This window comes from Hemicordylus capensis, chromosome 5, assembly GCF_027244095.1.
Source record: "Hemicordylus capensis ecotype Gifberg chromosome 5, rHemCap1.1.pri, whole genome shotgun sequence".
Lineage (NCBI taxonomy): Eukaryota > Metazoa > Chordata > Lepidosauria > Squamata > Cordylidae > Hemicordylus > Hemicordylus capensis.
In genome coordinates, this window is record NC_069661.1 from 6546676 (window position 1) to 6574638 (window position 27963).

The 27963-nt window shown below is 46.9% G+C and overlaps 1 protein-coding gene across 1 annotated transcript; it reads left to right on the forward strand.

Moving 5' to 3' along the window:
• LOC128325956 (5-hydroxytryptamine receptor 7-like) lies at positions 1–25115 on the forward strand. The gene is made up of 3 exons (XM_053251909.1): positions 1–628; positions 8047–8624; positions 21801–25115. The coding sequence occupies exons 2-3, from the start codon at positions 8116–8118 to the stop codon at positions 22570–22572; spliced, it is 1281 nt and encodes a 426-aa protein (XP_053107884.1). The 5' UTR covers positions 1–628; positions 8047–8115; the 3' UTR covers positions 22573–25115.
• Positions 25116–27963: the final 2848 nt, after the last annotated feature.

Sequence of the window (27963 nt, forward strand, 5' to 3'; positions counted from 1 at the left end):
ACTGCCTGTGATCGCGGCAATGTTTCCCCCAGCTTGGCGCTAGCTGTCCAAGTGGCTGCTGCAGCACTAGGAGGGGGAAACCCAGCCTGAGATGATGTGAGAGAGAGCCAGCCAGCCAGCCAGCCTCTCTTTTGATCCCACTAACTTCTGTTAGGAGGCACGTCTGAGACTGCTGAGCCCTGCAGAGCTGCCCTTCCAGAGTTTCAAAGCAGGCTCTGAGCTCTAATAGCTTTGCTGCTCTCTGTGCATGCAGCGCCGAGACGATGCTTAGGAGAAGGTGGGGGGATGGAGGGAGTCTGCTGCTGCGTCCCTGTCCTCTTCCAGGAGCAGATCTGAGGAGGTTGCCCAGGGAAGAGCCAGCTTAAGAAGGAGCTGCCAGGGATGCACCTGAAGTTACCTCTTTCCTGGCAGCCTGGAGTCACTGTAGGATCCCCACTGCAGTTTTGTTCTCAGGAAGGAGGAGGAGAGAGGAGGAGGAGGAGGCTGTGATGATGGTAACCTGCCTCACAGGCAACTGAACGTCCAGCAAGAAAGGACTCTGTGCCTGGATGGAAGATGTCCATGTCAGGAGACCAGACCGAGACTGAGGGCATCTCCTGCCTGCTCCTTGCCTTCTGCGGCCCTAGAGGTAACATTTTCCATGCTTTTGTACGAGGGTGATCTTAAGCTCACATGGAGCAGCCATATGTATTGGGGGACGAGTCTATCTGGGTCTGAGATTTGGGGGTGTGGGTGGTGGGGAGGCTATAAAAGTTTGTTTCATTTGCAACATTCATCTGGCATACAATCTATCCTGAAACATTTTAAGACACCAGGGGGGGTGCTTACTAAAACAAAACGCCGCTTTTAAGTACTTCTCTCCAGGGAGCAAGATTTGTTTGTTTGTTGTTGTTTATTTGTTTACATTATTAGCATATGGGTATCCCACCCCAAACTCACCTCTTGCGGCTGTTTACAACCCAGGCAGAAGGGAAATAACAGCCATGCCACGGGGGGGGGGAGATGGGAGATGTAGTTCAGCAACATCTGGAGAACTACCAGTTGGGAATGCCTGGTCTGCACTAACTGACAGTGGTTCTCCGGAGATTCAGACAGGGGTCTTTCCCAATGAGACCAAGAGGCATTTCAGACAGCAAGCTTTCCCCTGAGGCTTTACTGTGAATTCAGGGCAAAACAGATACTCGGATGCGAAAAGAGGATTTTTTAACCCTGGAATCAGGCTAGATTCCAATACGGAGAGAAAACGCCAAATCATGTATGAAGTCCTCTCTGAAATATCGCATGGACTTTGGGGTAAATCTGGCCGATATGTGAACACACACACACCCTCCCAAAGAAAAGTCACAGTAAAGTCGCCATCTGAAAAAGCTCCTGGAGATGCCGCCAGGGATTGAACCCGTGCCCTTTTGCCTGCAGAGCATGGCACTCTACCACTGTAAAATACATACTGGTTTATTGTAAATGTTTGCTGGTCAATGACCGAATAAACTTAAACTAACTCTACCACTGAACTGCAGCTCCTCCCTGAAGTTCTGGGTATAGGAGATGCTAGTTTGGGGCTTACCACCTTAAGTGGTAAGCAGGGAAATGCTTGACTAACAAGCAGAAGGTTGCCAGTTCAAATCCCCGCTGGTACTTTACTGGGCAGCAGCGATATAGAAAGATGCTTGAAAGGCATCATCTCAGACTGCATGAGAGATGCCAATGGTCAACCCCTCCTGTATTCTACCAAAGGAAACCACAGGGCTCTGAGAGCGCCAGGAGTCGACATCGACTCGACGGCACACTTTACGTTTTACCTTTAGTTTGGGGCTTATGGGAAATCTTTCAAAAAGCAGGTAGATTGTCCTGTCTGAGCTCCACAAGCCTTTCTCTCTCACACATCTTTTAAAAACGTGTAATTAAGGCTTTGTTACACCTTACATAGGATAAAGATGATCTGTCCAAAGCTGTAAGCTACAAGATAGAATCCACTCTTCCTATGGCAAATCACACACTCTCTTAGTTCAGATTTATTCCTATATCTCGTGTGGATTTTTCCAGCAGCAGGAGAAATTAATGTGAGATCTCATATGGGAACATATTTTGAACTAAGAGTGGGTGTGATTTGCCATAGGCACAGGGGAAGAGGGAGTGCTATTATATGGCCTATCAGATTCCTTTATGGACGCTAACTTAAATATAGGACATTGTATTATTTGCTGTCCATACAGTATCATCTGTGTACATTGGGGTTTCTCAAAGCAACAGAAGACAAAGTTCAGGTCCCTGCTGCAAAGAGCCTACAGTCTAAATATTGGCAGGTGGCGGGGAGACAACAGAACAGAGCAGCAGCCTTATTGCCGCAACTCAGCGATCTAAATTCCTGCATGATTTCAAGTCGTTGTTGACTGCAGTATATCAACACAGCTGTACAGCCGAGCAGCATTTCCATTTATCCACGCTCCTGGTTAGCCGAACATCTTAGATGTCTCCTGGGCCTTTTTGATAAGGGATAATGTTCTGTACAGTGTGTGAGAGAGTTGTTTTGGAATGTATGGCAACCCCCTCCTGCATTCTACCAGAAGACAACCACAGGGCTCTGCGGGCGCTAGGAGTCAAAATTGACTTGATGGCCGACTTTTCCTTTATGTCAACTGGAGGAGGGGCTGGAGATTCATGGCAGGGCATCGCCTCTGCATGCCAAAGGTTGCAGGTTCAATCCCCAGCAGCATCTCCAGGTAGGGCTGGGCAAGAGCCCCGAGCCTGAAACCTTGGAGAATTGCTGCCAGTCAGTGTAGACAATATCAGGCACGATGGAAGGAGGGTCTGGCTCGGCATAAGAAAGTTTCATATGTCGTTGGTGTTTTTTTTAATGCAGTAAAATGGTTTTAATTGGTCTTTATTCTGTTTCTATATTTGTTGCATTTTAATTTTTCTGTACCCATGTAGGGATACACATATCAGGTGGTATATAAATATGATAACTAGATAAATAAAAAGTGTATGATTCACACATGAGTATATGAAGGTAATCCAATAGCATTAGGCATACTAATGCTTTTCTCCACCACTTCCCAGTGATTGGAAGGCATGATATTTTGTCTGTCATAAGAAGCAGCTGAGATAGGGGGAAATTGAGCCAAAAGTTACTTAGGATGTGGCAAAGGTTTTGGAGAGAGAAACTGATGTCTCATACAGTGTATGGAATCAAACTGATAATTGGAATTGGATAATGAAATGAGGTACAATTTCTCCTGAAAATGCAGCACCCACTACAAATAGAAGCTATGCAAGTCCACTTCAATGGCAGCAGTTTGAGCCAGAGGGGCTGCAAAGAGGCACAACTGTCTCTGGTTCCTGGAAGCTCTAGTTGCTCCTCTCTCTCTCATCCCACCCTGCCCTGCTGTTAATAAGCTGTGTGCTGCTTGCAGGCTGGCCATTTGTCAGGTAGAGCTGCACAGGGCGCAGCTCTACCTGATGAATGGGCAGCCTGCAGGCAGTGTGACTCTTGTTAATGGTGGGGGGGGGCCCCAGCCCATTAGGAGAAGCCACACTGTTGCAGTAAACCATAAACTAGTATGCCACAGAACATGGGCCTCGCCTGTGGGCCACGCTGACTCGTTCTGAGTCCGTTCCCAAAGCAGGGTGTTTAAATGCCCCACTTTGGCAGCTGGCTTACTCCCTTGGACACTGCAGGGGTGTGTCCTTCCTAGTGCATTTGGAGGGCAATTTGGTTCCAAAAGCAGGAAGTTTAAGTACTGCACTTTTGGAGCCAGCTGGAAATACACAGCCAAAAATGTATTAGAGAGCAGAAAGCCCGTGTGGTGTAGTGGTCCGAGTGTTGGACCAGGACTGGGAAGACTTGAGTTCAAATCCCCGTTCAGCCACGAAACTCACTGGGTGACTTCTGGGCTGGTCACTTCTCTCTCAGCCTCACCTACCGCACAGGGTTGCTGTGAAGATAACGATAAACTTGTATACCACTCTGGACTCCTTGGAGGAAGATCAGGATAGAAATGTCAAAATGAATAGGGCACTGTTGTACACTGATATGTACATTTAAGCAGCTCTTTGACTGCAAGATCAAGCCCCATTAGCAAGACGCACAGGAAGCTGGCAGGAATGGAATCTGTAGCCCGAAGAGGGAGCCAGATTCCTATCACTGAGGGCCTGAGCGGGAGATGATGGGGCCAGGTGGGCTGGGGGAACGGACCTAAATGATGCAGGTCTTATTTATCTATCTATCTATCTATCTATCTATCTATCTATCTATCTATCTATCTATCTGAGTTATTTATTATTTCTCTATATAAACCACTTTGGTAACTTGGGTTGGAAAGCGTTCTATACATATTCTATGCATTCTGTGCACACCAGTGCCGCTAAATTGAATGCCACTCGATCTTCCATGGCAATCAGGAAATTTTTCTGGGCACAAGGTGGTGGCTATGGTATATTCCAGCCGCTAATAAAGCTTTTCAGGCTAAAGTGATACCTCAGCTGCTATATGGGATTCAGGTTAGACCGCCAAAAGACTTACAAGTTTTAGAAAAAGTACAACCGGGCTTTCTGAGATCACTGTTGGGGGTACCAAAATGCGTCCCGAACGCCTTAATACGGCTGGAGACTGGGCTATGGAAATTGGAGACCAGGGCCTGGCTTCTTATTATCCTGTATTGGATTAAGACTTATCTTTACCTGGCAGGACTTATACCTCATCTCCTTGCCGCTACCCCACAACCCCGTTGGTGTATGACGGTTGAGGAAAAACTCCGGAAGATGGGCTTCTGCCCAGCACAATTGTTAGAACAGGGTGAGTCGACGGCAAGATCCCTAGTTAAACAAAGGCTTAGGGACATAAATTTCCAGGAAGAAAGGGCCTCTATAAATAGGCCGCTACAATTCCTAAGCACCAAGAAAGATTGGGTCACAGCCTCTTATTTCTATACAATCTACTCACCAAAGCTGCGCTGGGCGTTTACAAGAGCTCGCTTGAATGCTCTACGCTCAGCGATGCTAGCAGGGAAATTTGAGAGAAAACCCTATGAGGAGAGACTATGCCCCTGCGGAGCTGCCCCCGAAACATGGATGCATTCACTGTTACATTGTCCACTTTATACTGATGAAAGAGATTTATTTTTATCTCAGTATCTGAAAGATCTCCAAAGCCACTCAGTGGAGACAATTCTTATATGTTTATTAGAAGATAGGGACCCAGCAATATCCCTGGCGGTTGCTAAATTCTGTTACACATTGACCAAACTAAGAGAAGCTAGAGCACAGCAATCGGTTACGGTCAAAGGTTCCTGATTTTATATATTTGATGACATTTTAGACTTTGTTTCTGTTATGGTTTTCTCTTTTTACTGTGTATATGCTGTGTATATTGATGTTTGATCTAAGATCGTAAATAAACAACAACAACATATTTGTTGTAGTAGTAGATATTGGGGGCCAGAGGTGTCAAGGAGGCGGAGACCAGGAAAGCAGGCAGATGGGAGGGCAGCTTCTTCCTAACTCCCAGACTCATGAGGCTTGCGGTCAGTAAATTGCGCCTGCTGCTTGTATGACATGCCCATTTCCCTCTGAGTAGCAACGCTGGGGACGAGGGGGATGGGAAACCGGTGCCTGGTTTACCGAATATCTGGTTCACCTCCCCAGGGTGCCTGAGACAGGGGATGTGCAAGCCAGCCATTTGGCTGTTTCAGTTCGAATCTGGACCGGATTCGAACCAACCTGGCTCGGATCAGTCTCGGGTTCAGCCAAACCAGGTCCAGTCCCGTTCAGCCATCGAGCCAGGCCAAACTGGTTCACGGGCCGGTTTAGGGGGTATACTTGTAATGGGGAATCTGGCAAGGTGGAGGCTACGGCAGTGATGGATACATTGGTGGCGGGGACTCCTCCAACCCCACTACTGGCCTCCTGATGAGCAGCCTGAGCCAATGTCTCCCTCCCTTTGGGGGGCTGGTTCGGTTTGCCCTTGAACTGCCCGATTTGAGCCAGCTTGCACATCCCTAGATGGCCAAGCTGAGCATCTGGCAGCCAATGCAGGACTGGGTTGCAACTTCTGTAGTCCAAAGCAGGGTGGAGAAGGAGTACTGAATCCTTTCGCTGCTTCCCCTCCCCCCACCCCGCACTTCCTCTGTCTGCTTTTTTTCCATTTGACAGGGCAAACATTGGTCTGGGAATGACATAGATGGATGAAGTAGGGGGGTTGCAGGAAGAAGTAGGGTGAGGAAGATACTCCTACCGCGCTGCCTCCCCCTCCCCTGCAAAACACGCCCACCACTTTGCAGGAGAGAAACTACAACCTAGTTTCCAATATTTGCGGCAGAAAGCTTAGCCGGTCCCTAGAGAGAACATCACGTAACACTGCAAAGCAAGAGGATGCCCTCTCTGTTTCTGTAGCTGACCCACCCTGCTCAGGGAAACAGATCTGTGCTATCCTATCACACACACACACACACACACACACACACACACACACACCCTGAGCTGTTTTGGAAGAGCGGTAAAAAAAATCAAATAAATCAAATAAAAAATGATTGATAGATAGATAGATAGATAGATAGATAGATAGATAGATAGATAGATAGACAGATAGAGTAGATTTAATTTTTAATCCGATCTCTGGTTTTAATTCAGTATTAGCCCTGCCTGTTCTTTCATCTTGCTGTTGACTTGTCTTTCTGTTTGCTTTATTATCATTTGTTTTATTATGGTTTCATTGTGCTTTCCTGTTAGCAATCCTGAGTGGAAGGGTGCTGGAGGGGCATGATAGAAAGGTTTTAAATGAATAAATATTCCCATACCGCTCACACAAGGAGACCCATCTGCCTGCCCCTTTTCTACCCTTGCTTTTTTTCAAGAATCTTCTTCTTTCCTCCCTCCCTCCCTCCCTTTCTCTCTCTGTCTCTCTCTCTAAACACTCCCCTACACTGGCTTTCTGCTCTCTAATAAATTTTAATTTCAAGCTGGCTCCAAAAGTGTATTCTTTAAACAGAAGTACTATCAAACTTGGGCATCACCTGTACAAAGCAAAAAACTATGACCGCATTCACATGTAATGCAGAACTGCAGGTCCAATGGACCTGCGGTTCCATGCACACACAATCCCGCCCCCCTGCTTTCCTGTCCAAATTCGGACATTCAGGAGAGCAGTCTCTCTGCAGTCAGCAAACGTGCAAAGAGTCAGGGGAGCTGGCTGTGTGGGCTTCCTTCTTGACTGAAGGAATCACACTGGAGTTGAGAGACGAGTTTCCTCCCTCAACTTCAGTTCCAGGGCCACATATTTGGACTTAACATCCGCTGAACCACAGGCCTATACAACTGTGGTTCCGTGTTATGTGTGAATGTGACCTATATCTATTATGCAACCTATATGTAAGTCAAAGTCCGCTTTGGGTGATATTTTGGGGCACTTACTTGGGACAGAGAGAAATCACTACAGTATAAAATTAATGTACAAACAGACAACATGGTGATTTTGCCCATTTACTGTTCTCTCCCATCCGACCAACACAGACACTGTGTTGCCCATAAGAGTACTGGCTTCATATGACTGAAATGAGCACTCCCTGGCTATTGGCTGAGCTCCTGAGTTGTTACAGAATGTTTAGAAACATTCCAACTGCTCAGAAGTCCTCCCTTAGAAAGTTCAGGAACTGGTGGGGCTATGAAGTGCAGTGGAGAAAGACGTAGACAACGCTAAAGTGATACACAGTCACTTGTGTATTTTGTGAATTTGTTTTATTTTATTTATTGATAGATTTATATACCACCTTTCATAAAATTATCCCAAGGAGGTTTACAAAAGTTAATACAATAAAATTCTATAAAATCACATTGAAATATTAAAATCAATTAAAACTATAACAACATCAAAAGCAACAGCCATATTGGAATATCTGAGACATATCTGTATAAATGAATAAATATTGTATCTGAACAGAGGAGTGTGCAAGAGAGGGAATGAATGCAGAAAAGTTATTAGACACAGAAACACACGCATGCAGAAATTTGCTCTGATATAGCATATAATGGTCAAGTCTCTGTTTCTTGCAGCTGAAAGGGTTGATGCTGAGGACTGTATCTGGCTGGTGTCTCTTCTCAGCAATACAGTCAGTTTGAAGCATGCTAATCAGGATTGGCTCCAGCTGGGTTTTGGACCAGCATCCTCTCCTTGTGGAGAACACAGAGCAAGAGTTTCCCATGCAGAAGTCGACTCCAGCTCCATTCATGACTGAGGGATCTTCCAAGCCAGCTAGACCAGAGCTGTTGCCCTTCAATGCCACCAACTCCACAGATTGTGGGGAGGAGATCCTGCTGTATGGAGAAACCGAGAAAGTCGTCATTGGAACAGTCCTCTCCGTCATCACCTTGCTGACCATTGCCGGCAACAGTCTGGTCATCATCTCTGTGTGCATTGTCAAAAAGCTGCGCCAGCCTTCCAACTACCTGGTGGTCTCCTTAGCTGCTGCTGACCTGTCCGTGGCTTCTGCAGTCATGCCCTTTGTCATCATCACGGACCTGGTGGGAGGGGAGTGGCTCTTTGGGGAGGTCTTCTGCAATGTCTTCATTGCCATGGATGTCATGTGCTGCACAGCATCCATCATGACCCTCTGTGTCATCAGTGTGGACAGGTAAGGAGGGGTGGTGGTGGTTGTGCTTTCGGAATGCATCACGTGCGTCCCTTCCATCTCGGGATAGCAAAGCTCCCTACTAAAGTCATGGGTCTATGTTACCACTAGAAAAGAAAGGCAGGATAGCTAGATGGAGCACATTTTGCCCCTGTTCCAGGCCAAGGTGATTTCAGGTAGATTTGCCCCACGCCTTAAACTGAGCCATCGTCAATTCCACTGTGTGTGGAAATCCAGATTCGCCCAAGTTAAACCTAACATAAGAATCAGGCCCAAGAATCATGTTGGATCAGGCCCAAGGCCCATCTAGTCTAGCATCCTGTTTCCCACAGTGTTCCACCAGATGCCTCTGAGAAGCCCACTGGCAAGAGCTGAGAGTGCATGCCCTCTCTCCTGCTGTTGCTCCCCTGCAGCTGGTTTTCAGAGGCATCTTGCCTCTGAGGCTGAAGGTAACCTCTAGCCAGCAGGCTTATAGCCATTGAAAGACTATCCTCCATGAATTTGTCTAAGCCCCATTTGAAAGCCATCCAAGCTAGTGGCCATCACCACATCTCGTGGCCATGAATTAAATGAGTCCATGGGTTTGGCAGCCCAGACTAAACACTAAACCAGGGCTACACAACTTTTGGCCCTCCAGCTCGTTTTGGACTACAACTCCCATCCTTCCCAGCCACAGTGGTCAATAGGCAGGGATGATGGGAGTTGTAGTCCAAAACCTGCAGGATGCCCAAAGTTGAGCAGCTCAACACTAAACAGTCATTTCACTGAGTTCAACCTTCCAAATGACACACACACAAAAAAGGTCTTCAATCTTGCATACATTACGTTCAATCTCAAGTTACACTTGTAAGGAAATTTGAGAGGGCAGCTCCAAGAGGGCAGCTACAGTGCTTATGCACAGCTCTGTACATAAGCAAAGCAATCCTGGAGGAGGCTTTGAGGCCAGCCCAACCAAACTAGGCTTGAATTCAAGAGAACATAGGAACCTAAGAAGCTGCCATATACTGAATCAGACCCTTGGTCCATCTAGCTCAGTATTGTCTACACAGACTGGCAGCAGCTTCTCCAAGGAATCTCTCTCAGCCCTATCTTGGAGATGCTACTAGGGAGGGAACTTGGAACCTTCTGCTCTTTCCGAAGCGTCTCCATCCCCTGAGGGGAATATCTTACAGTGCTCACACATCAAGTCTCCCATTCATATGCAACCAGGGCAAACCCAGCTTAGCTAAAGGGACAAGTCAGGCTTGCTACCACAAGACCAGGGTAAGAAGTATTAGAGATTCTAATTGGGGGGCTATTTTACCTATCGGCAAATTAATCTAGTGATGAGTGAACTCTCCCTTGTCAGGTTTAGGAGGACGCTTGCAAAATTTTATCCTCAAAACTGGAAAATAGCTTCTTATTTTCAGCCCTGATCCTGAGCCTTTTTTGGATTCTGTCATGGAAGGACAAGATTTGATCCCTTCCTCAACAGATCCAATCACCTACCTGTCCCCCCCCCCACGCCCCTTCCTTCCCCGTGCTGGCAGTTCCCCACTCCCCTCTCTGATGTTTGGTGCATGGCTATGGCTACGTGCCCTCAACTCCTGCCTGTGGCTTCCAGAGGCATCTGGTGGGCCACTGTGTGAAACAGGATGCTGGACTGGATGGGCCTTCTTGGGCCTGATCCAGCAGGGCTGTTCTTATGTTCTTACCTGCCAGGTGAAGGGGCGCTGGAGAAACTACATTTCCCAGGGTTACTGACATGGACCAGCAGTTCTGGGGAAACTACGTTTCCTGGAGCTCCTTGCATCTAGCATGCAGTCATAAAAGCAAGTCAGGGACCTTTACACACAGCAGGCTTTACCTCAGGGTTTATTGGGAGGCTTTACTGCGAACGTGAAGTTGTCCCCCAAACCCAACACAAATAGTGGATTTTTTTACCCTGGATAGAAATTGGGCTGCACTCTGACACGCTGTGAAAAACCTGAATTGTGTATGAACTGTTCCCCGATAACTCGCAGGGACTTCAGGGTAAATCAGGCCATTATGTGAATGTACCGCCTCCATTCCGGAGGAGATGCAAATTAAAGGGCTTTAAAAGCCCCGTGTGAAAAACTTCCAGGCATCAGCGAGGGGAAAGAAGGAGATGTTTCCTCCACTGCTGAAGCAAGACTAAAGGTACATGTAGAAGGGAAGAGCTGCTACTTTCAAAGACGCCTTGTGTCCCATTTAGCAGGGATTCAAGAACAGATGCAATGCAGTAATCCTTCTTCTTCCTCAGCAAAGCTTTCAGCAGCTGTGGGGATGGGGCAATTTCATTCAGGAGAAGGTGTGAGGGAAAGGGCTAAACCTCCTGGCTCCCCCAGCCCTGCAACCCCCATCCAGTTCACTCTGCCTTGTCCCACGGTGGATCTCCAACCACAGACCTCTAGTGGTGTCTCTTGTCCAGTTTGGTCTCCACTGTCTATTCCCAGACCTCCCGACTACCCTCTATTATTGAACCCCTGGGTAAAGCCTACCACATTTCTCAGGCAGGGAGGGGTGAGTGTTTGGGAAGAAGGAGCACTCTATCCCTTCCTCACAAATATGCACCCCCCGCCTATGAATAGGTGGGTTTTTCATCCCTCTCTTCCCATGCAACACCCCCCACTTCTCATAAGAACATAAGAACAGCCCAAGGCCCATCTAGTCCAGCATCCTGTTTCATACAGTGGCCCAGCAGATGCTGCTGGAAGCCTACAGGCTAAATCTGAGCTGAGGGAATGCCTTCTCTCCTGCTGTTACTCTCCTGCAACAGGTACTCAGAGGCATCCTGCTTTTGAGGCTGGAGGTGGCCTATAGCCCTCCAACTAGTAGCCGTTTAGACCTCTCCTCCATGAAGTTATCCAAACCCCTCTGAAAGCCATCCAGGTTATTAGCTGTCACCACATCTCGTGGCAGAGAATTCCACAAGTTGATTATGTGTTGTGTGGAAAAGTACCTCCGTTTGTTGGTCCTAAATTTCCTGGCAATCAATTTCAGGGGATGACCCCTGGTTCTAGTTTTATGTGTGTGTGAGAGAAATTTCTCTATCCATTTTCTCCACACCATGCATGGTTTTATAGACTTCTATCATGACTCCCCACAGTCATCTTTTTTTCTAAACTAAATAGCCCCAAGTGTTGTAGTCTTGCCTCATTAGAAAGGAGTTCTAGGCCCCTGATCATCTTGGTTGCCCTCTCCTGCACCTTTTCAAGTTCTACAATGTCCTTTTTTAAGATGTGGTGACCAGAATTGTACTCAGTACTCCAGGTGTGGCCGCACCATAGTTTTGTATAAGGGCATTATAATATTAGCAGTTTTATTTTCAATCCCCTTCCTAATGATCCCTAGCATGGAACTGGCCTTTTTCACAGCTGCTGCACATTGAGTTGACACTTTCAACAAGCTGTCCACCACGACTCCAAGATCCGTCTCCTGGTCAGTCACCGACAGCTCAGATCCCATCAGAGTATTCTTGAAGTTGGGGTTTTTCATCCCAATGTGCATCACTTGCCAACATTGAAGCACATTTGCCATTTTGTTGCCCACTCACCCAATTTGGAGAGATCCTTTTGGAGCTCCTCACAATCCGTTCTGGATTTCACTACCTGAAAGAGTTTGTATCATCGGCAAATTTGGCCACCTCACTGCTTACCCCTACTTTAGATCATTTATGAATAAATTAAAAAGCACCAGTCCTGGTACAGATCCCTAGGGGACCCCACTTCTTACTTCCCTCCATTGTGAAAACTCTCCATTTATCTCTACCCACTATTTCCTGTCTTTTAAAAAGTTAGCAATCCACACATGTACTTGTCCCCTTATCCCATGACCGCTAAGTTTCCCTCAGGAGTCTTTGATGAGGAACGTTGTCAAAAGCTTTTTGGAAGTCCAGGTATATGTCAACTTGTCAACTATGTCAACTTGATCACCTCGATCCACACACTTGTTGACACTCTCCAAGAACTCCAAAAGGTTGGTGAGGCAAGATTTACCTTTGTGGAAGCCATGCTGGTTCTCTCCCAGCAGGGCCTGTTCTTCTATGTGCTTTACAATTTTATCCTTGAGGATGCTTTCCATCAATTTGCCTGGAATGGACTTTAAGCTAACCGGCCTGTAATTTCCCAGATCTCCCCTGGATCCCTTTTTGAAAATCGGTGTTACATTGGCTACTTTCCAGTTCTCTGGTACAGAGCCTGATTTCAGGGATACGTTATATAATTTAGTAAGGAGGTCGGCAATTTGACATTTGAGTTCATTGAAGACTCTTGGATGGATGCCATGCGGCCCTTTCGATTTGCTAGTTTTTAGTTTTTCCAGACAGTTTAGAACATCATTTCTTGTCACTTCTATCTAACCCAGTTCTTTAGCCTCCATCCCTGAAAAGCCTGGTTCAGGAACAGGTATATGCTCAGTATCGTCTGCCGTGAAGACAGACGCGAAGAACTCATTTAGCTTCTCTGCAACCTCCATATCCTCCTTAATAATCCCTTTCACTCCCTCATTCTCAACTCCTCTGCTCCAACTTCTGACGGATCCCTCCCTCAGTCTTTCAAAGCTGCCCCTTAGTTATTGATTGATTGTTTAAGTGCCATTAAATCAGTGTCTATTCTTAGCGACCACATAGATAGATTCTCTCCAGGATGATTTGTCTTCAACTTGACCTTTAAGGTCTCGCAGTGATGCATTCATTGCTGTTGTAATCAAGTCCATCCACCTTGCTGCTGTTACTGGGGAGAGTATAAAGTAACAGAAATGCATGGTCCCTGCGGCCTTCCCCCTCCTTTCCCAAACTAACCACCCATTTCTCCATAGTGGAGGAGGCTATAGCTCAGTGGTAGAGCACCTGCTTTAAGCAGAAGGTCCCAAGTTCAATCCCTGGCAGCATCCCCAGGTAGAGTTGAGAGAGACTCCCATCTGCAACCCTGGAAAACTGCTGCCAGTCAGTGGAGGTAAAACTAGGCTAGATAGACCAAGCATCAGACTCAGTAGTGTCAGAAGGTGGCAGCTTCATATGCACTCTCTCTTTAACCCTATTCACACATTATGTTCAATGCACATGCAATCTGTGCACAGTATAAATTCATTCAGATCTGTACGCACACACAGTTATTCACACATTCTGTTCAGTGCAGGTGAATGCTTTCTATCTGTTCCTGTATTTAAGAAGACCAGTACCCAGGTTCACTTTTAAATGAAGGCATGTACTGTCATTCACACAAACACATGTACAGAATGCACGCACAGCGTAATGTCTGAATAGGGCGTTCAACACTCTTCAAGTATTTATTTATTTTTTACATATTTATATACCACCCAAAACCTGCATCTCTGGGTGGTGTACAACAACATTATGAGAAAGAGAATGTTGGGGAAAGTTTGTTATCGATACATAGGAATATAGGTTTGACTTCCAAATTACTATTCTGCCTTTTACAAAATCCCAAGCAACTCCCACCCAGATTAAAAGATCCAAATACTGTATAAACTCAGATTAGAATGTGCAAAAATTAGGGACGATCTCTGTAGCTAAAGAGGATGTCTGAGCCACTAACCAACTCTGTCACTTTTAGAATCACTTTGACAGGTTTTTGTGCCAGTGTTGGGAGAACCAGGTGGAGAACTGGTTAGGAAAACAGAAAGTTCATGCAGTATCCAGGTGTTACGTCTATGTGTTCCATGGGCAAATATCATCAGCCAGCCAGCCAGTATAAAGTACTTGGGGACCTTCAAAATGCTAATTCACTGCTACATCCGGCAAACTATTTTTATCTTTTCCGGGCCATGTTCCTAACAGACAACCGCTCTGAAAAAAATAACCCAGGTAATTATCAGTGTATTTTTAAAATCCAGGAGGATGGTATCTTAAGCTTCTGAAATGTAGAGGTTCTTTGTTAGGCAGGGGATCAGAGAGTGGTAAAAGTACAATGGATCTTTTTAGTCTTCTAAGGATATATCCGCAAAATCAAGCCATTTTCATGTCAGTCTTACTGTCATGACTCCCAGCCAAAAAATTTATCACCCAAGATCATTCATAGATACTATCCCCTTAATTTTTTTTTTAATCCACCCTGTTCTGCTCCCAGTCTGGGAGGTTAATTCCCTGTGCATATAACACCCTTTCTCTCTTTTCCTTCTCTTGACAAAGCAAAGGAATGTGAGCAAACAAGTTGTTCTAGTAAGAACTAATCTGCCTATTTTCCTTTAACTATCCTTGCAACTGGAATAAATTTGGTCCAAATCAGTTAGGCAGTTCACAAGTTTGCCTACTTACACCTCAAACATTCATGCATCTGCCATCTTGAATTGGAGTAGATGACATCATCACAAGCTATGCATTTGAGGTGCCCCTATGTGTCCCTACAAATGTACCAAATTTGGTCCAAATCAGTTCCCACTTGCACCTCAAACATTCATGTGTCTGCCATCTTGAATCAGGGTGGATGGCATCTTTAAAAACTACACCCTTCAGGTATCCCTATGTGTCCCTACAACCATAGCAAATTTGGTTCAAATCAGTTACACTGCCCACAAGTTAGCTCCCTTATGCCTCAAATGTTTACATGTCCGCCATTTTGAATCAGGGTGGATGACATCATCACAAACTACACCATTGAGGTGTCCTTATGTGTCACTCACCAAAACTGTACCAAATTTGGTTCAAAGCAGTTAGACAGCCCAAAAGTTGGCCCACTTGTGCCTCAAATGTACACGCATCCACCATCTTGAATCGGGGTGGATGATATTATCACAGACTATGCCATTGAAGCATCCCTAAGTGTCCGTACAGCTGTAGCAAATTTGCATCTGAATTCTGCATGTTCAGATTGGTTAGGTGGTTCACAAGTTAACCCACTCGTGCCTCAAAGGTTTACGTGTCTGCCCTCTTGAACTGGGGTGGATGACATCACCAAAAACTATGTCGCTGAGGTGTCCCTAGGTGTCCCTACAACTGTACCCATTTTAGTTCATATGGTCCTTGGCATTGCGAAATTGATGGGAGGAATGGACACATGGACGGGTTCACACACACAGAATGCTGGGTGATCCCATAAGCCTACTGCAAATTAGGCTAAAAATTAGAAAGTATTCTCTTTAAGTTTGTGGGATGGCATCATCATCATCTCCAAGGCAGCCTTGGGGAAAACTGATTATCTAGACCAGGGTTTCTCAATGTGCGGGTCCCCAGATATTATTGGACTTCAACTCCCATGATCCCTAGCCCCAGTGGCCTTTGGTAGGAATTATGAGAGTTGAAGTCCACTTATATCTGGGGACCCACATGCTGAGAATCCCTGATCTAGACCCATTTCAAACTGGTTTTCAGGTGGGCTATAGGGTGAAGACTGCCTTGGTCAGCCTGATGGGTGATCTCCAATGGGGAATTGACAAGAGGAGTGTGGAACTGTTGGTCCTTTCAGATCTCTTGGCGGTTTTTGATACTATCATTCCTAGTATCCTTCTGGGCCGTCTGAGAGGGTTGGGAGTGGAAGGCACTGCTTTGTAGTGGTTCTGCTCCTACCTCTCGGGCAGATTCCAGATGGAGTCACTTGGAGACTGTTGCTCTGCAAAATGTAAACTTTTAAATGGCATCCACCAAGGCTCCATACTGTCTCTAATGCTTTAACATCTACATGAAACCACTGGGAGAGATCAACAGGAGATTTGGTGTAGGGTGTTATCAGTATGCTGATGACACCCAAATCTATTTCTCCATGTCAACATCATCAGGAGAAGGCATAACCTCCCTAAATGCCTGTTGGGAAGCAGTGATGGGCTTGATGAGGGATAATAAACTGAGACTGAATCCAGATAAGATGGAGGTACTTATTGTGTGGGGTCAGGAGATGATTTTGATCTGCCTGTTCTGGATGGGGTCACACTTCCCCAGAAGGAACAGGTATGCAGTCTGGGGGTGCTTCTGGATCCAAACCTCTCCCTGGTGTCTTAGGTTGACGAGGCAGTGGCCAGAGGGGATTTCTATCAGCTTCAGCTGATATGCCAGCTGTGTCTGTTTCTTGAGACAAACAGCCTCAGAATAGTGGTACATATGCTGGTAACCTCCAGACTTGACTACTGCAATGCAATCTATGTGGGGCTGCCTTTATAAATAATCCAGAAACTGCAGTTGCTACAGAATGCAGCAGTCAGGTTCGTCTCTGGGTCATCTCAAAGAGAACATATTACTCCTATAATACACTGGCTACCAATAAGTTGCTGGGCAAAATACAAGGTACTGGTAATAACCTATAAAGCCCTAAATAGTTTAGGCCTAGGGTACTTAAGATAACATGGTCTTCACCATGAGCCCCACCGCTCATTGAGATCATATGGAGAGGTCCATCTGCAGTTGCCACCAGCTCGTCTGGTGCCTAGTCAGAGACTGACCTTCTTTATTGCTGCCCCAAGACTCTAGAATGTACTCCTTGCTGAAATAAGAGCTTAAACATCTCTAATAACTTTTTTAAAGTCTCTAAAGACACGTAGCCTTTTACTAGATATGGCTGGTACGCCAGCTGCGGCCCAACTTGGAGATGTTGGACCTGACCTCAGTCACCCATGCTTTGTTAACATCCAGATTGTACTACTGCAATCTGCTCTATGTGGGGCTGCCCTTGAAGATGGTCCTGAAGCTTCAGCTGGTCCAGAATGCAGCTGCAAGGATGCTCATGGGCGCAAGTCGCTTCATGAGTGTCACACTCACCCTTCGGCAACTTCATTGGTTACTGGTCCGTTCCCAGGCTAGATGCAAGGTGCTGGTCTTGAACTTTAAAGTTCTGCATGGCTTGGGGCCGGGGTACCTGTTGGACCATGTTCGCCCATATGAACCTGCCAGGGCCCACCGTTCATCATCTTAGGCCCTGCTCATGGCCCTGCCACTAACAGAGGTCCAGTTGGCGGGGACTAGAGACAGAGCCTTTTCAGTTGTGGCCCCTCAGCTTTTGAACACGATGCTCCCTCCTTCAGTGTTTGTTTGTTTTTGTTTAAAAAAAAATAAAAAATGAAAAAATACATCTTTTAAAAGAGGTTTTTACATGTTTCATCTCCTGCATATATCTGGAAAGTTCTTTAGGGTTTTTTGTTTGTTTGTTTTTAAAATATCCTTCTCAGTTTTTAGCTTTTGAGATAAGTTTTAATTTGAACCTTATTTTAAAAAATGTGATTTTAATTGTGGTTTTAGCCTGGTCTTTTTATGAAGCTATTCCCATAACCAGTAGAAAGTTGGCCAAGGGAGCCTAGCCCGCTTTCTACTGATCATGGGAACCACCGGGCTCACTGGCAAGCCCAGTGGTTCCAAGGCAGCTAGCCCGTGGCCCGCCTAATTCCCCCTCCCCTTAAATGAGTTTAACAGAGCGAGTGCTCTGTTAACCTCAAGTTTTTTGCTCGTGTGCCACCACAGCACACGGTGACACATGAGTAGACCCCCAACTGGGAGGCTGCAGCCAGCCTCCCGGCCTCGGGGGTCTCTCCAGAATGCCCCGCATGCTTGCACGGGGCATCCTGGGCCTCCAATCCCCGCAGCCCCCACCAGCTCCATGATGGAACCGACAGTTGTGTGGGCAGCCAATCCAGCCCACCAAGGCTTGGAGGCTGCTCTTGTGCAGGGAGAGCGGGCTAAGTGCTGTAAACCAGCCAGAGATGGAATTTGGGGGTGCTGTACAAATATAACAATGACTAAAATAAATCTAGGAACCCAAGGGCCACCACACGGCATTCCAAGCCAATTCCAGAGCGTGTTTTAGTTATTATTTTTGAAATTAGGGAAGAATTAATCCATATGTTGAGCTGCAGCAACAGACGTGGAGACGGGCAGAGTACGCCCACACCAAATACTCTCCAAGATGTGGAAACAAAGAGGAACAGCCTTTTTAGTGAAGGACCCCCCACTGTACACCACGTCAAGCTGTCAAATGCTAAATGTTTTGGCTGTGTCTGTGTGTGTTTTGTTAGTCGCTTTGTGCCTGCTTATGAGGAAGGCAGTGTCCTAACACATGAGCCAGCTGGCATGGTCGCTACCATCTGAGGAATGAATGCTCACTGAGATTTTTGACAAGGTCTTCCACACCCTTAGAGTTTGAAAATAGGTGACAGCTTCACAGTACTTTCACCTTTCAGTGTGTTCTTATGCTTTTATTGTCCAGACCATTGAGACTGCAGCAGCCCAATTTGCAATGGCGTTTTAAAAGCTTTTGAAAATACAGAAATGACTATAAAACTTTACTGATGTTGTTAGAGGGATGGAAATGAAAATTGGTAGGAATGTTCTCCAAAAATTGCTCCATGGAGGGATTCTCTTTATTTAGCAGAGGAAGAATAACTAGCCCTATCCACCCCCAGCACAGTATCTCCAGTGACTGTTGCTGGTATCTATCTTATGTTTCTTTTAGATTGTGAGCCCTTTGGGGACAGGGAACCATCCTATTTATTTATTTATTTATTATTTCTCTGCGTAAACCACCCTGAGCCATTTTTGGAAGGGCAGTATAGAAATCAAATCAAAGCAAAGCAAAGCAAAGCAAAGCAAAGCAATCAATCAATCAATCAATCATTCAATAATGCAATAGTTTGTTCATTGTTACCCTAAACCTTTTCACTGTGCAAAAATGACTGCAATTTAACTCTAATGGTTTAGTGGTAGGGAGAATGAATGGGGTGATAATGCAGAGAAAGCGGCAAGGGCGGCAATAATATCACCTATTTTCCATCTCTAGCTGGGTAGATGTTGCCAAAAATCACCATGAGCATTCGTCCCCTGAGATGGAAAAAATTGTGGGTCTGGCTTATGGACTACTGACAGCACAGAGCCCACAAGGTCTGGTACATAGGAACATAGGAAGCTGCCATATACTGAGTCAGACGCTTGGTCCATCTAGCTCAGTATTGTCTACACAGACTGGCAGCGGCTTCTCCAAGGTTGCAGGCTGGAGTCTCTCTCAGTCCTATCTTGGAGATGCTGCCAGGGAGGGAACTTGGAACCTTCTGCTCTTCCCAGAGCGGCTCCATCCCCTGAGGGGAAGATCTTAGAGTGCTCACACTTCTAGTCTCCCATTGATATGCAACCAGGGTGGACCCTGCTTAGCTAAAGGGACAGGTCATGCTTGCTACCACCAGACCAGCTCTCCTGGTGATGAGGCAACATGGTAAGGCAGAGTTGGTGAGGATTCAGCACCATGGACATGTCCATGTTGAGTCAACAACAACCAGAGGTAGATGGAGATCTTAAATACCTCTGAGCTTAGTCCACACCCGCTGGGCTCCGCCTTCCTGCCCAGAGAGTGGGCTGCCATCTCCTCCCTCCTCCTTTTCCTCTCCAGTTGATTCTGCCTCAACTGTCACCAGCACCAATGTGTCAATATCAGGGTGGTGATGGCAAGGAGGAGCAGTTTCTTTCGGGGACTTGAGTTCTGAGGGTGTCGCTTGGAGAGACTCAGGCACCAGAGGTGCCACCTTGTAGGGGGGGGGGGGTTTCCATCCCTTCCTGGAGCTGTCTCAGGCTCTGTTCTCAGGAATGGAACTGTGTTAGGTGCCTGTCCCACCTCTTCGAGGTCAGACTGGGAGTCCCTAGTTGAGGCTGGAGTCATCACAGGTGGGGTCAGAATCAAATGAAGATATTACTGCCTTTAAAAAAAAGTAGCTGCAATGCTGAAGTGATTTATTCCATGGGGACACCCATAAATGCCAGATTGGACCGGAATATAGTAGCCACCCTGGCTAACAGCCCTCCTTCACCCCTTCTTCTGCCTCTGTTGGGCCCTGGTGTACATACTGTATATCTTGATAAACATATGATAAACATATATCTCTGTGGAGTCAGACCAGTTGGTCCCTCACTATATCCTGAGTATTGTCTGCTCTAACTGGCAGCAGTTCCCTCAGCCAAAAAGAGAACTTTACCTTTAAAAAAAAAAACATCTGGAGATTTTAGGGACTTTTGAACACAGGGCTTTCTGCTTGCAACACATTTGCTGCACCACTAAGCCATGGCACATCCCAGTAAAATGAAGACACCCTTGTAGGGACTTGGGGGGCTTCCATGGGCAATCTCCATCTATTCCTCTCCCCATGCATAGGGAGACCCTGCTTTGCCAGGGGTATCTAGCCCTATTCAGACATCATCGTGTAGGAGTGTACAGATGTCTGTACACTCGTAGGTGTGTTTGTGTGAATGACTGTACCTGTGCTCATTTTAAAAGTGGACGTGGATACAGGCCCTTCAAATGCATGGTGCAGATAGGAAGTGTACTTCTGTACCTGCGTTCAGCATAAGGTGTGAATGACTGTACCTGTTGTACACTGGACACTCATTATACAAGTGTTGAACATAACTTCTGAATAGGGTTTCTCATGCAGTCTGATTGTGAGCAACTTGTGTGCCCAGCTTGGCCAGATCAAAGGTTTTGGACAGTTGTTGGGTGATATGGAATGCCACCCAGTTTCTGGTGTAGTCGTACACTCTCCTCTCCAATCTTTTCCCCACTTCTCACCCTAATTTCCCTTCCTGTGGTGCACAGAGCATGCCACACACTGATCTGTTTCTCCCTCATGGGAACCTTCTACTGATAGACTATTGGTTAATCTCGCTCAGTACTGGCTACAGAGATTGGCAGTGGCTTCTCCATGATTACAGGCCAGAGTCTCTCTCAGCCCTGTCTTGGAGATGCTGCCAGGGAGGGAATGTGGAACTTTCTTCAGGCAAGCATGCACATGCTCTTCTCAGAGCTGCCACATCCCCTAAGGGGAATATCTTACAGTGTTCACACATGGAGTCTCCCTTTCAAATGCAAACCAGAACAGACCCGACTTAGCAAATGGGACAATACATGTGCTTGCTACCACTCTCTTCCCCTTGTCTCACCATACCTGATGGTGCTGTCATTACTTTTCCTTCTCCTGCTCATCTAGGTAGGGAATGGAGCAGAAGAAAGTGTGAAGGCATAGACCACTATACTCCACACTTCCTTCCACTCTACACTTCCAGTCTGTTCCCTGCCCTTTCCAAAGACAGGAAGTAAGATGAGCCGGAAGTGGAATGGTGGTGATGGTCCTGCTTCCAACAAATAGGAGAGTCTGCTCATGATTCGTTTGTGGTGCATTTGTTGAATGAATTTGCCCAACCTTATGAGTAGAAGCATGAGACCAAACCCAACCTAACAACCTTGGATTAATGCTTTCCAGGTACCTGGGAATAACCCGGCCCTTGACCTACCCTGTGAGACAAGATGGGAAGTTGATGGCCAAGATGGTCTTCATTGTGTGGCTGCTCTCTGCCTCCATCACTCTCCCTCCTTTGTTCGGCTGGGCTAAGAACGTCACCGTGGAACGGGTTTGCCTCATCAGCCAGGACTTTGGCTACACCATCTACTCCACGGGTGTGGCCTTCTACATCCCCATGACTGTCATGCTCGTCATGTACAACAGGATCTACAAGGCGGCCAAGGCCAGCGCAGAGAAGCACCGCTTCATGGACTTCCCCAGGCCCTACGAGCAAGACAGCCCGTACTGCATTGAGGTCGGCGTCCGCGGCCAACACGGCACCAAGCGCAGCAAAGCAGCGGAGGAGTGCGCCACCTTGTCCAAACTGCTGCACCAAGATCGCAAGAACATCTCCATCTTCAAGAGGGAGCAGAAAGCAGCGAGGACCCTGGGCATCATTGTCGGGGCCTTTGCCTTTTGCTGGCTGCCCTTCTTCTTGATGTCCACTGCCCGGCCGTTCATCTGTGGCAGCCAGTGCAGCTGCATCCCCCTGCGGCTGGAGAGGACCCTGCTGTGGCTGGGCTACACCAATTCTCTCATCAACCCTTTGATCTACGCCTTCTTCAACCGGGACCTGAGGACTACTTTCTGGAACCTGCTGCACTGCAGCTATCGCAACATCAACCGGAGGCTGTCGGCTGCCAGCATGCACGAGGCCTTGAAAGCCACAGAGAAGCACGAGGGGATCCTTTAAGACTGCGGGCTGTTCTGGCCGGTCATCTGACAGATGTTTGGAAATGGTTGCTAATGGAGGCCAGAACCCCTCCTCCCCACCACCCACTCGCCTAGAAATATAAAATAGGGCAGGGCATTCAAAACGTCATCAAGATGAACCTCTCCAATGCAGGGCAACAATGACCTGGCCTTTTCCCTGGGACAGCCTTATGAACTGGTCTATAAAAGGTCCTAGTCCCTAAGCATACCGGTGCCCCTATAGCTTTTAGCCATCTTTCATAGCCCCACAGCAAAATGAGAACAGATATGTTCTGATTTACGAGCACCCCCAGAGGAGTGACCCTTGGGTCCTCAGATGTTACATTGACTTGTTTTTACATTTATATCCTGTCCTTCTTCCAAGCAGGCCAAAGTGGTGTACATGGTTATGTTTATCCCCACAACAACCTCTGTGAGGTAGGTTAGGCTGAGAGATAATTGGCTGGCCCGGAGTCACCCAGTCACTTTCATGGCTGGATGGGGATTTGAACTCGGGTCTCCTGAGCCCTAGTCCAGCACTCTAACCACTACACTACATTAACTCTCTACAATGCCCTTTGGCGGTTGGGGGTGGGAAAGATGAGAGAACGTCTGTGAGAACTTCAAGGACATCTGGGGCCCAAAGTTGAGAGGCTCTGGCCTAGAGGTGACGTTTCTCCCTGCAGCTGAATCGGCAAGTGATCTTTACTGGCCTGCTGTAGCATAACCGAAGCGACAGAGAGGCAACTTCCTGCTGGCAGTTCCTATCCCAGGCCTTAGCCTCAGGGGTGGATTCACCCTTTTGCTGCCCATAGGTGGCCAAGGATTTTCCACCGCCAGCGGGGAGGGGAGGGGTGGCGAGGAAGAAGCCCCCCCACTCTAAACACAGCAGTGGGATGGGAGGCAGCCAGTGACGGCCACACAGTGGCTGCTGAGGGGAGGGGGGACGAGAGGCCAGTCCCCCCTTTTACCTTAAAATGCCACCCAGAATGGCGTGAGGTCGGGGAGGAAGTTCCCCCCTGTGCCGTTTTACCTTCAGAGCTGCAGCTTTCCTGAACGAACAGCGAGGGAGAACTCCTGCCAGCTCCCCTCCTCCCTCCCCAATGTGTAGCCATCATTGGCTGCCCCCCATCCCGCCTCTATGGTGGTGTTTAGAAGAAAAAGGGGGGGCTTCATCCTCACCACCCCTAGCCCCTCCTCACTGCGGCAGTGGACCTGCAAGAGGTTTAACCTCTCACCACCGCCACCGCCCACAGCAGCAGCAGTTTTAAAGGGTTTTTTAAAATAAAAAGTTTTAAAGGTTGTTTTTTTTTAAAAAAGAAAAAACCTTTCCGCCACCCCAAGATCTGCCACCCTCCTAGGATTCGCCACCGTAGGCAATCGCCTCTGTTGCCTCTGTGGTAATCCACCTATGCTTAGCCTGCTGGCAAAGAGATCAGAGCCACCCTGGGGCAAGGGGATGTGCAAATCCCAACTTCAAACTCAGCGTTGGAGAGGAGACAAGCTGGTACTCACGGGGTGGAGCACTCAGTGCTAGGGAGACACAGCACTGGTGAGTCTGAGCAGCACAGATGTCGGAAGCAAGATCTGGGCGTGTCTGTTGTGTTGCACTTCTAAAACCCTGATCATCTCTAGAGAATTTTCTGTCCACAGGGCTTTGTTCCATTCTCTCAGCCGTGGGCCGTATAATGTGGTCAATGTAACCAGCAGCTCCACTGGGGGCAGAGATAGGAACATAGTCAGGAATAGAGGAGTAGGAGGCTGCCTTCTACCAAATCAGACCCTTGGTCCATCAAGCTCAGTATTGTGTCTACCCAGACTGGCAGCGGCTTCTCCAAGGTTGCAGGCAGGAGTCTCTCTCAGCCCTATCTTGGAGATGCTGCCAGGGAGGGAACTGGGAATCTTCTGCTCTTCCCAGAGTGGCCCCACCCCCTAAGGGGAATATCTTACAGTGCTCACATGTGGTCTCTCATTCAAAGGCAACCAGGGCAGACCCTGCTTAGCCAAGGGGACAAGTCATGCTTGCTGCCACAAGACCAGCTCTCCTGCTCTTTGAAAGTATATGGACAATGCCAGATGTGGGATGGAGCCAGATTTCCATACATGTCCACTGATTTCTAATCATCATGCCCAATTGGGCACCTAAGCTCCATTCCTGTATGTTGACCAAACATCACTGATGGAAGTAAAGTAGCCGCAGGGAGTCAAACCTGCTTGAACCAAACGCTTGTTTGTTTGTTTGTTTGTTTGTTTGTTTGTTTGTTTGTTTGTTTGTTTCCCAAGCTGGAAGGAGAACACAAACCACAGTTTAGAAGTCCTCAAAGTAAAACATTTTTTTTTAAATGTTCAGGTTTCACCAGTTTAAAATAAGGCCTTGATTAAGAAAAATGCACTCACATCATATATATCGAGCATGTAGAACAAATGTTGGGAAGGGGGCTTCTTCTTTCTAGGCTTCTGTACTTGATTCTCAAAGGGCTGGGGAGCTGAGCGGGAGCCACTGTAATTAAATAGTACAATTCAATAAAGATGTTACGGATTTACTACTAGGTGTACGAGTGATTTTTGTTTCGCACGTGCTTCTTGGTACTTTTGGATGTGGGTTGACCCTTCGGGATGAACTAGATAAGGCAGTGGAAGAACCTTGATAGGTTTTTAAATGGCAAAGGCAGCCAGGGAAGGAATTCCATTTGGGACTGCAGCACAGAGAGAGGGGGATTTCACTGGTACCTATTGGTTTGCCCCACAGGACAAGTAACGTTGGCAAATCAGTAGGCCGTTATAGGTACAGGGAAATAAAAAAATCTCCTAGCTGTTTCCCATTCTGGCTGTCCTGCCAGCTCTTTGACCTTGGGGGATGGTGCTAAGCACCCACAGAGCCTCACCTTGCTCCTTTGTAAAGCCAGATTGGTCCAGAATAAATCAGAAATCATCCATGATTTGATTTTGGACGAAGGGTCCAACCTGGTATGTATCACAGAGACTTGGTTGGGGGAGGCTGGTGGCCCAGTCTGGTCCCAGCTTCTCCCTCCAGGGTACTCTGTTGAGGAGCAGGTGAGGGGATATGGGCAGGGAGGCAGAGTGGCTATGGTCTATAAGAACATCATCTCCTGTTACCAGGATCCCTGTTGAAGTGTCTGACCATATCAAATGTGTGTACTTAATTTGGGGACCAGAGATAGAATGGGGATTTCTGTTGATGTACCAATCATTCCATTGCCCAATGGAGTTCCTAACTGAGCTGACAAACTTGGTCTCAGGCTTGGCGTTGGAGTCCTTCAGGCTTGTGATGGTGAGAGACTTCAATGTTCACTTTGGGACAGATTTGTCCAGGGTGGCTCAGGCATTCATAGTGGCCATGATAACTATGGGCCTATCCCAAGTGGTCTCTGTACCAATGCACTTTGCTGGTCACACACTTGATCTGGTCTTTCATTCTGATCAGGGTGGTGTTCCGTTGGTGGGGACACCTGTGATTACCCCATTGTCATGGACAGACCACCATCTGGATAAAATCGGACTCACAATCATGTCTCACCTCCACAGGGGTGAGGGGACTATTAAGATGGTCTGCCCAAGAAGGTTATTGGATCCAATGGGAGTCCAAGAAGCCTTGGAAGAATTTAGTGTTGGCTCTGCCAGTGATCCTGTTGAGGCCCTGCTGAAGAACTGGAACAGTAAACTTACCAGGGTAGTAGACATTATCTGGCCCTTTGGTATACAGAAGAACTACAAGGGCTGGAGTGGCAAAGTAGACAACTGGAGTGCAAGTGGAGAAAGACTTGACTCAGATCCAACAGATGATAACAAAGGGAGCATTTGAAGATCTATGCTCAGACAATATGTACGGCAAAGAAGCTATTCTTTTTTGCCCGTATTGCATCCACAAGCTCATGCCCCGCAGAGTAGTTCAAGGTTGTGAGAGGGCTAGAATGAGACCCTCCTCCCTTGAATCAGAATTTGGAACCATCAATTTCCCACTTTGATGTTTTAAATGAATTCTTTGTGGATAAAATCTCTAGTATTGGGGCCAGCTTAGATTCAGACCCCACAATTACTGCAGTGTCTGATGTGTAGATGTCCAGCAATTCCTCTTATGTGGTTAGGCTGGATTAGTTTCAGTTTGTGACTCCCAAGGATGTGGACAAGCTGCTTGGTACAGTGCCAACTGTACCAACTGTTCTCTTGACCCTAGTCCGACATGACTTATACTATCAGGCGGGGGGGGGGTTCATATAAAAGGCATCATAGATATTATAAATGCTTCTTTGAGAGAGGACAGGATGCCTCCTTTCCTTAAGGAGGCAATTATTAGACCTCTTTTGAAGAAGCCTGCATTGGATCCCTCAGTGTTAAACGACTATAGGCCTGTTTCCAACCTTCTGTGGCTGGGCAAGGTAATTAAGATGGTGGCCTTGGTTGGCCTGATGGATGCCTCTAATTGGGAATTGACAGAGGTTGTGTGAGTCTGTTGGTCCTTTTGGATCTTTCTGCGGCTTTCAGTACTATTGACCATAGTATCCTTCTGGAGCATCTGAGGGGGTTGGAGGTGGGAGGCACTGCTTTGCAGAGAACGTCTTCTTTCCCATGAGCCCCACCACCCATTGAGATCATATGGAGAGGTTTGTCTGCAGTTGCCACGGGCTCGTCTGGTGGCTATTTAGGGACGGGCCTTCTCCATTGCTGCCCTGAGGCTTTGGAATGCACTCCCTGCTGAAACAAGAGCCTCCCCATCAGTGAAAATTTTTTAAAAGACAATTAAGACACATTTGTTCACCTATGTTTTTAATTAGATTTACAGTTTTTAACATTGTATTCAATTTTAATGTGTTTTAGCATTTTAACATTTTAATTTGGTTTTAATTTGTATTTTACTGCAGAGTTTTGGGTGGCATATAAAATGTGCTAAATAAATAAATACAATAGTAGCTCGAATGTTTCCTCCTGTGCTGTTTTCTCTTGGAAAGGATTAAGCCCATAAGAACATTCCTGCTGGATCAAGCCCAAGGCTTATCTAGTCCAGCATCCTGTTTCCTACAGTGTCCCACCAGATGCCGCTGGAAAGCCAAAGCAGGAGATGGATGAGGGCATGCCCTCTCTCTTGCTTTTTGTTGCTCCCCTGCAACTGGTATGATCTGAGGGCAGAGGTGGCCTACAGCCACCAAACCAGTAGTAATTGATAGACCTGTCCTCCCTGAATTTTTCTAAGCCCTTTTTTAAAGCCATCCAAGATAGTGGCCATCACCACATCCCATGGCAGAGAATTCCATAGATTAATTCTGTGTAGTGTGAGAAAGTACTTCTTTTTGTGGGTTCTAAATTTCTTGGTCATCAGTTTCATAGGATGACCCCTGGTTCTAATGTTGTGAAGAGGAAGAAAAATTTCTCTCTG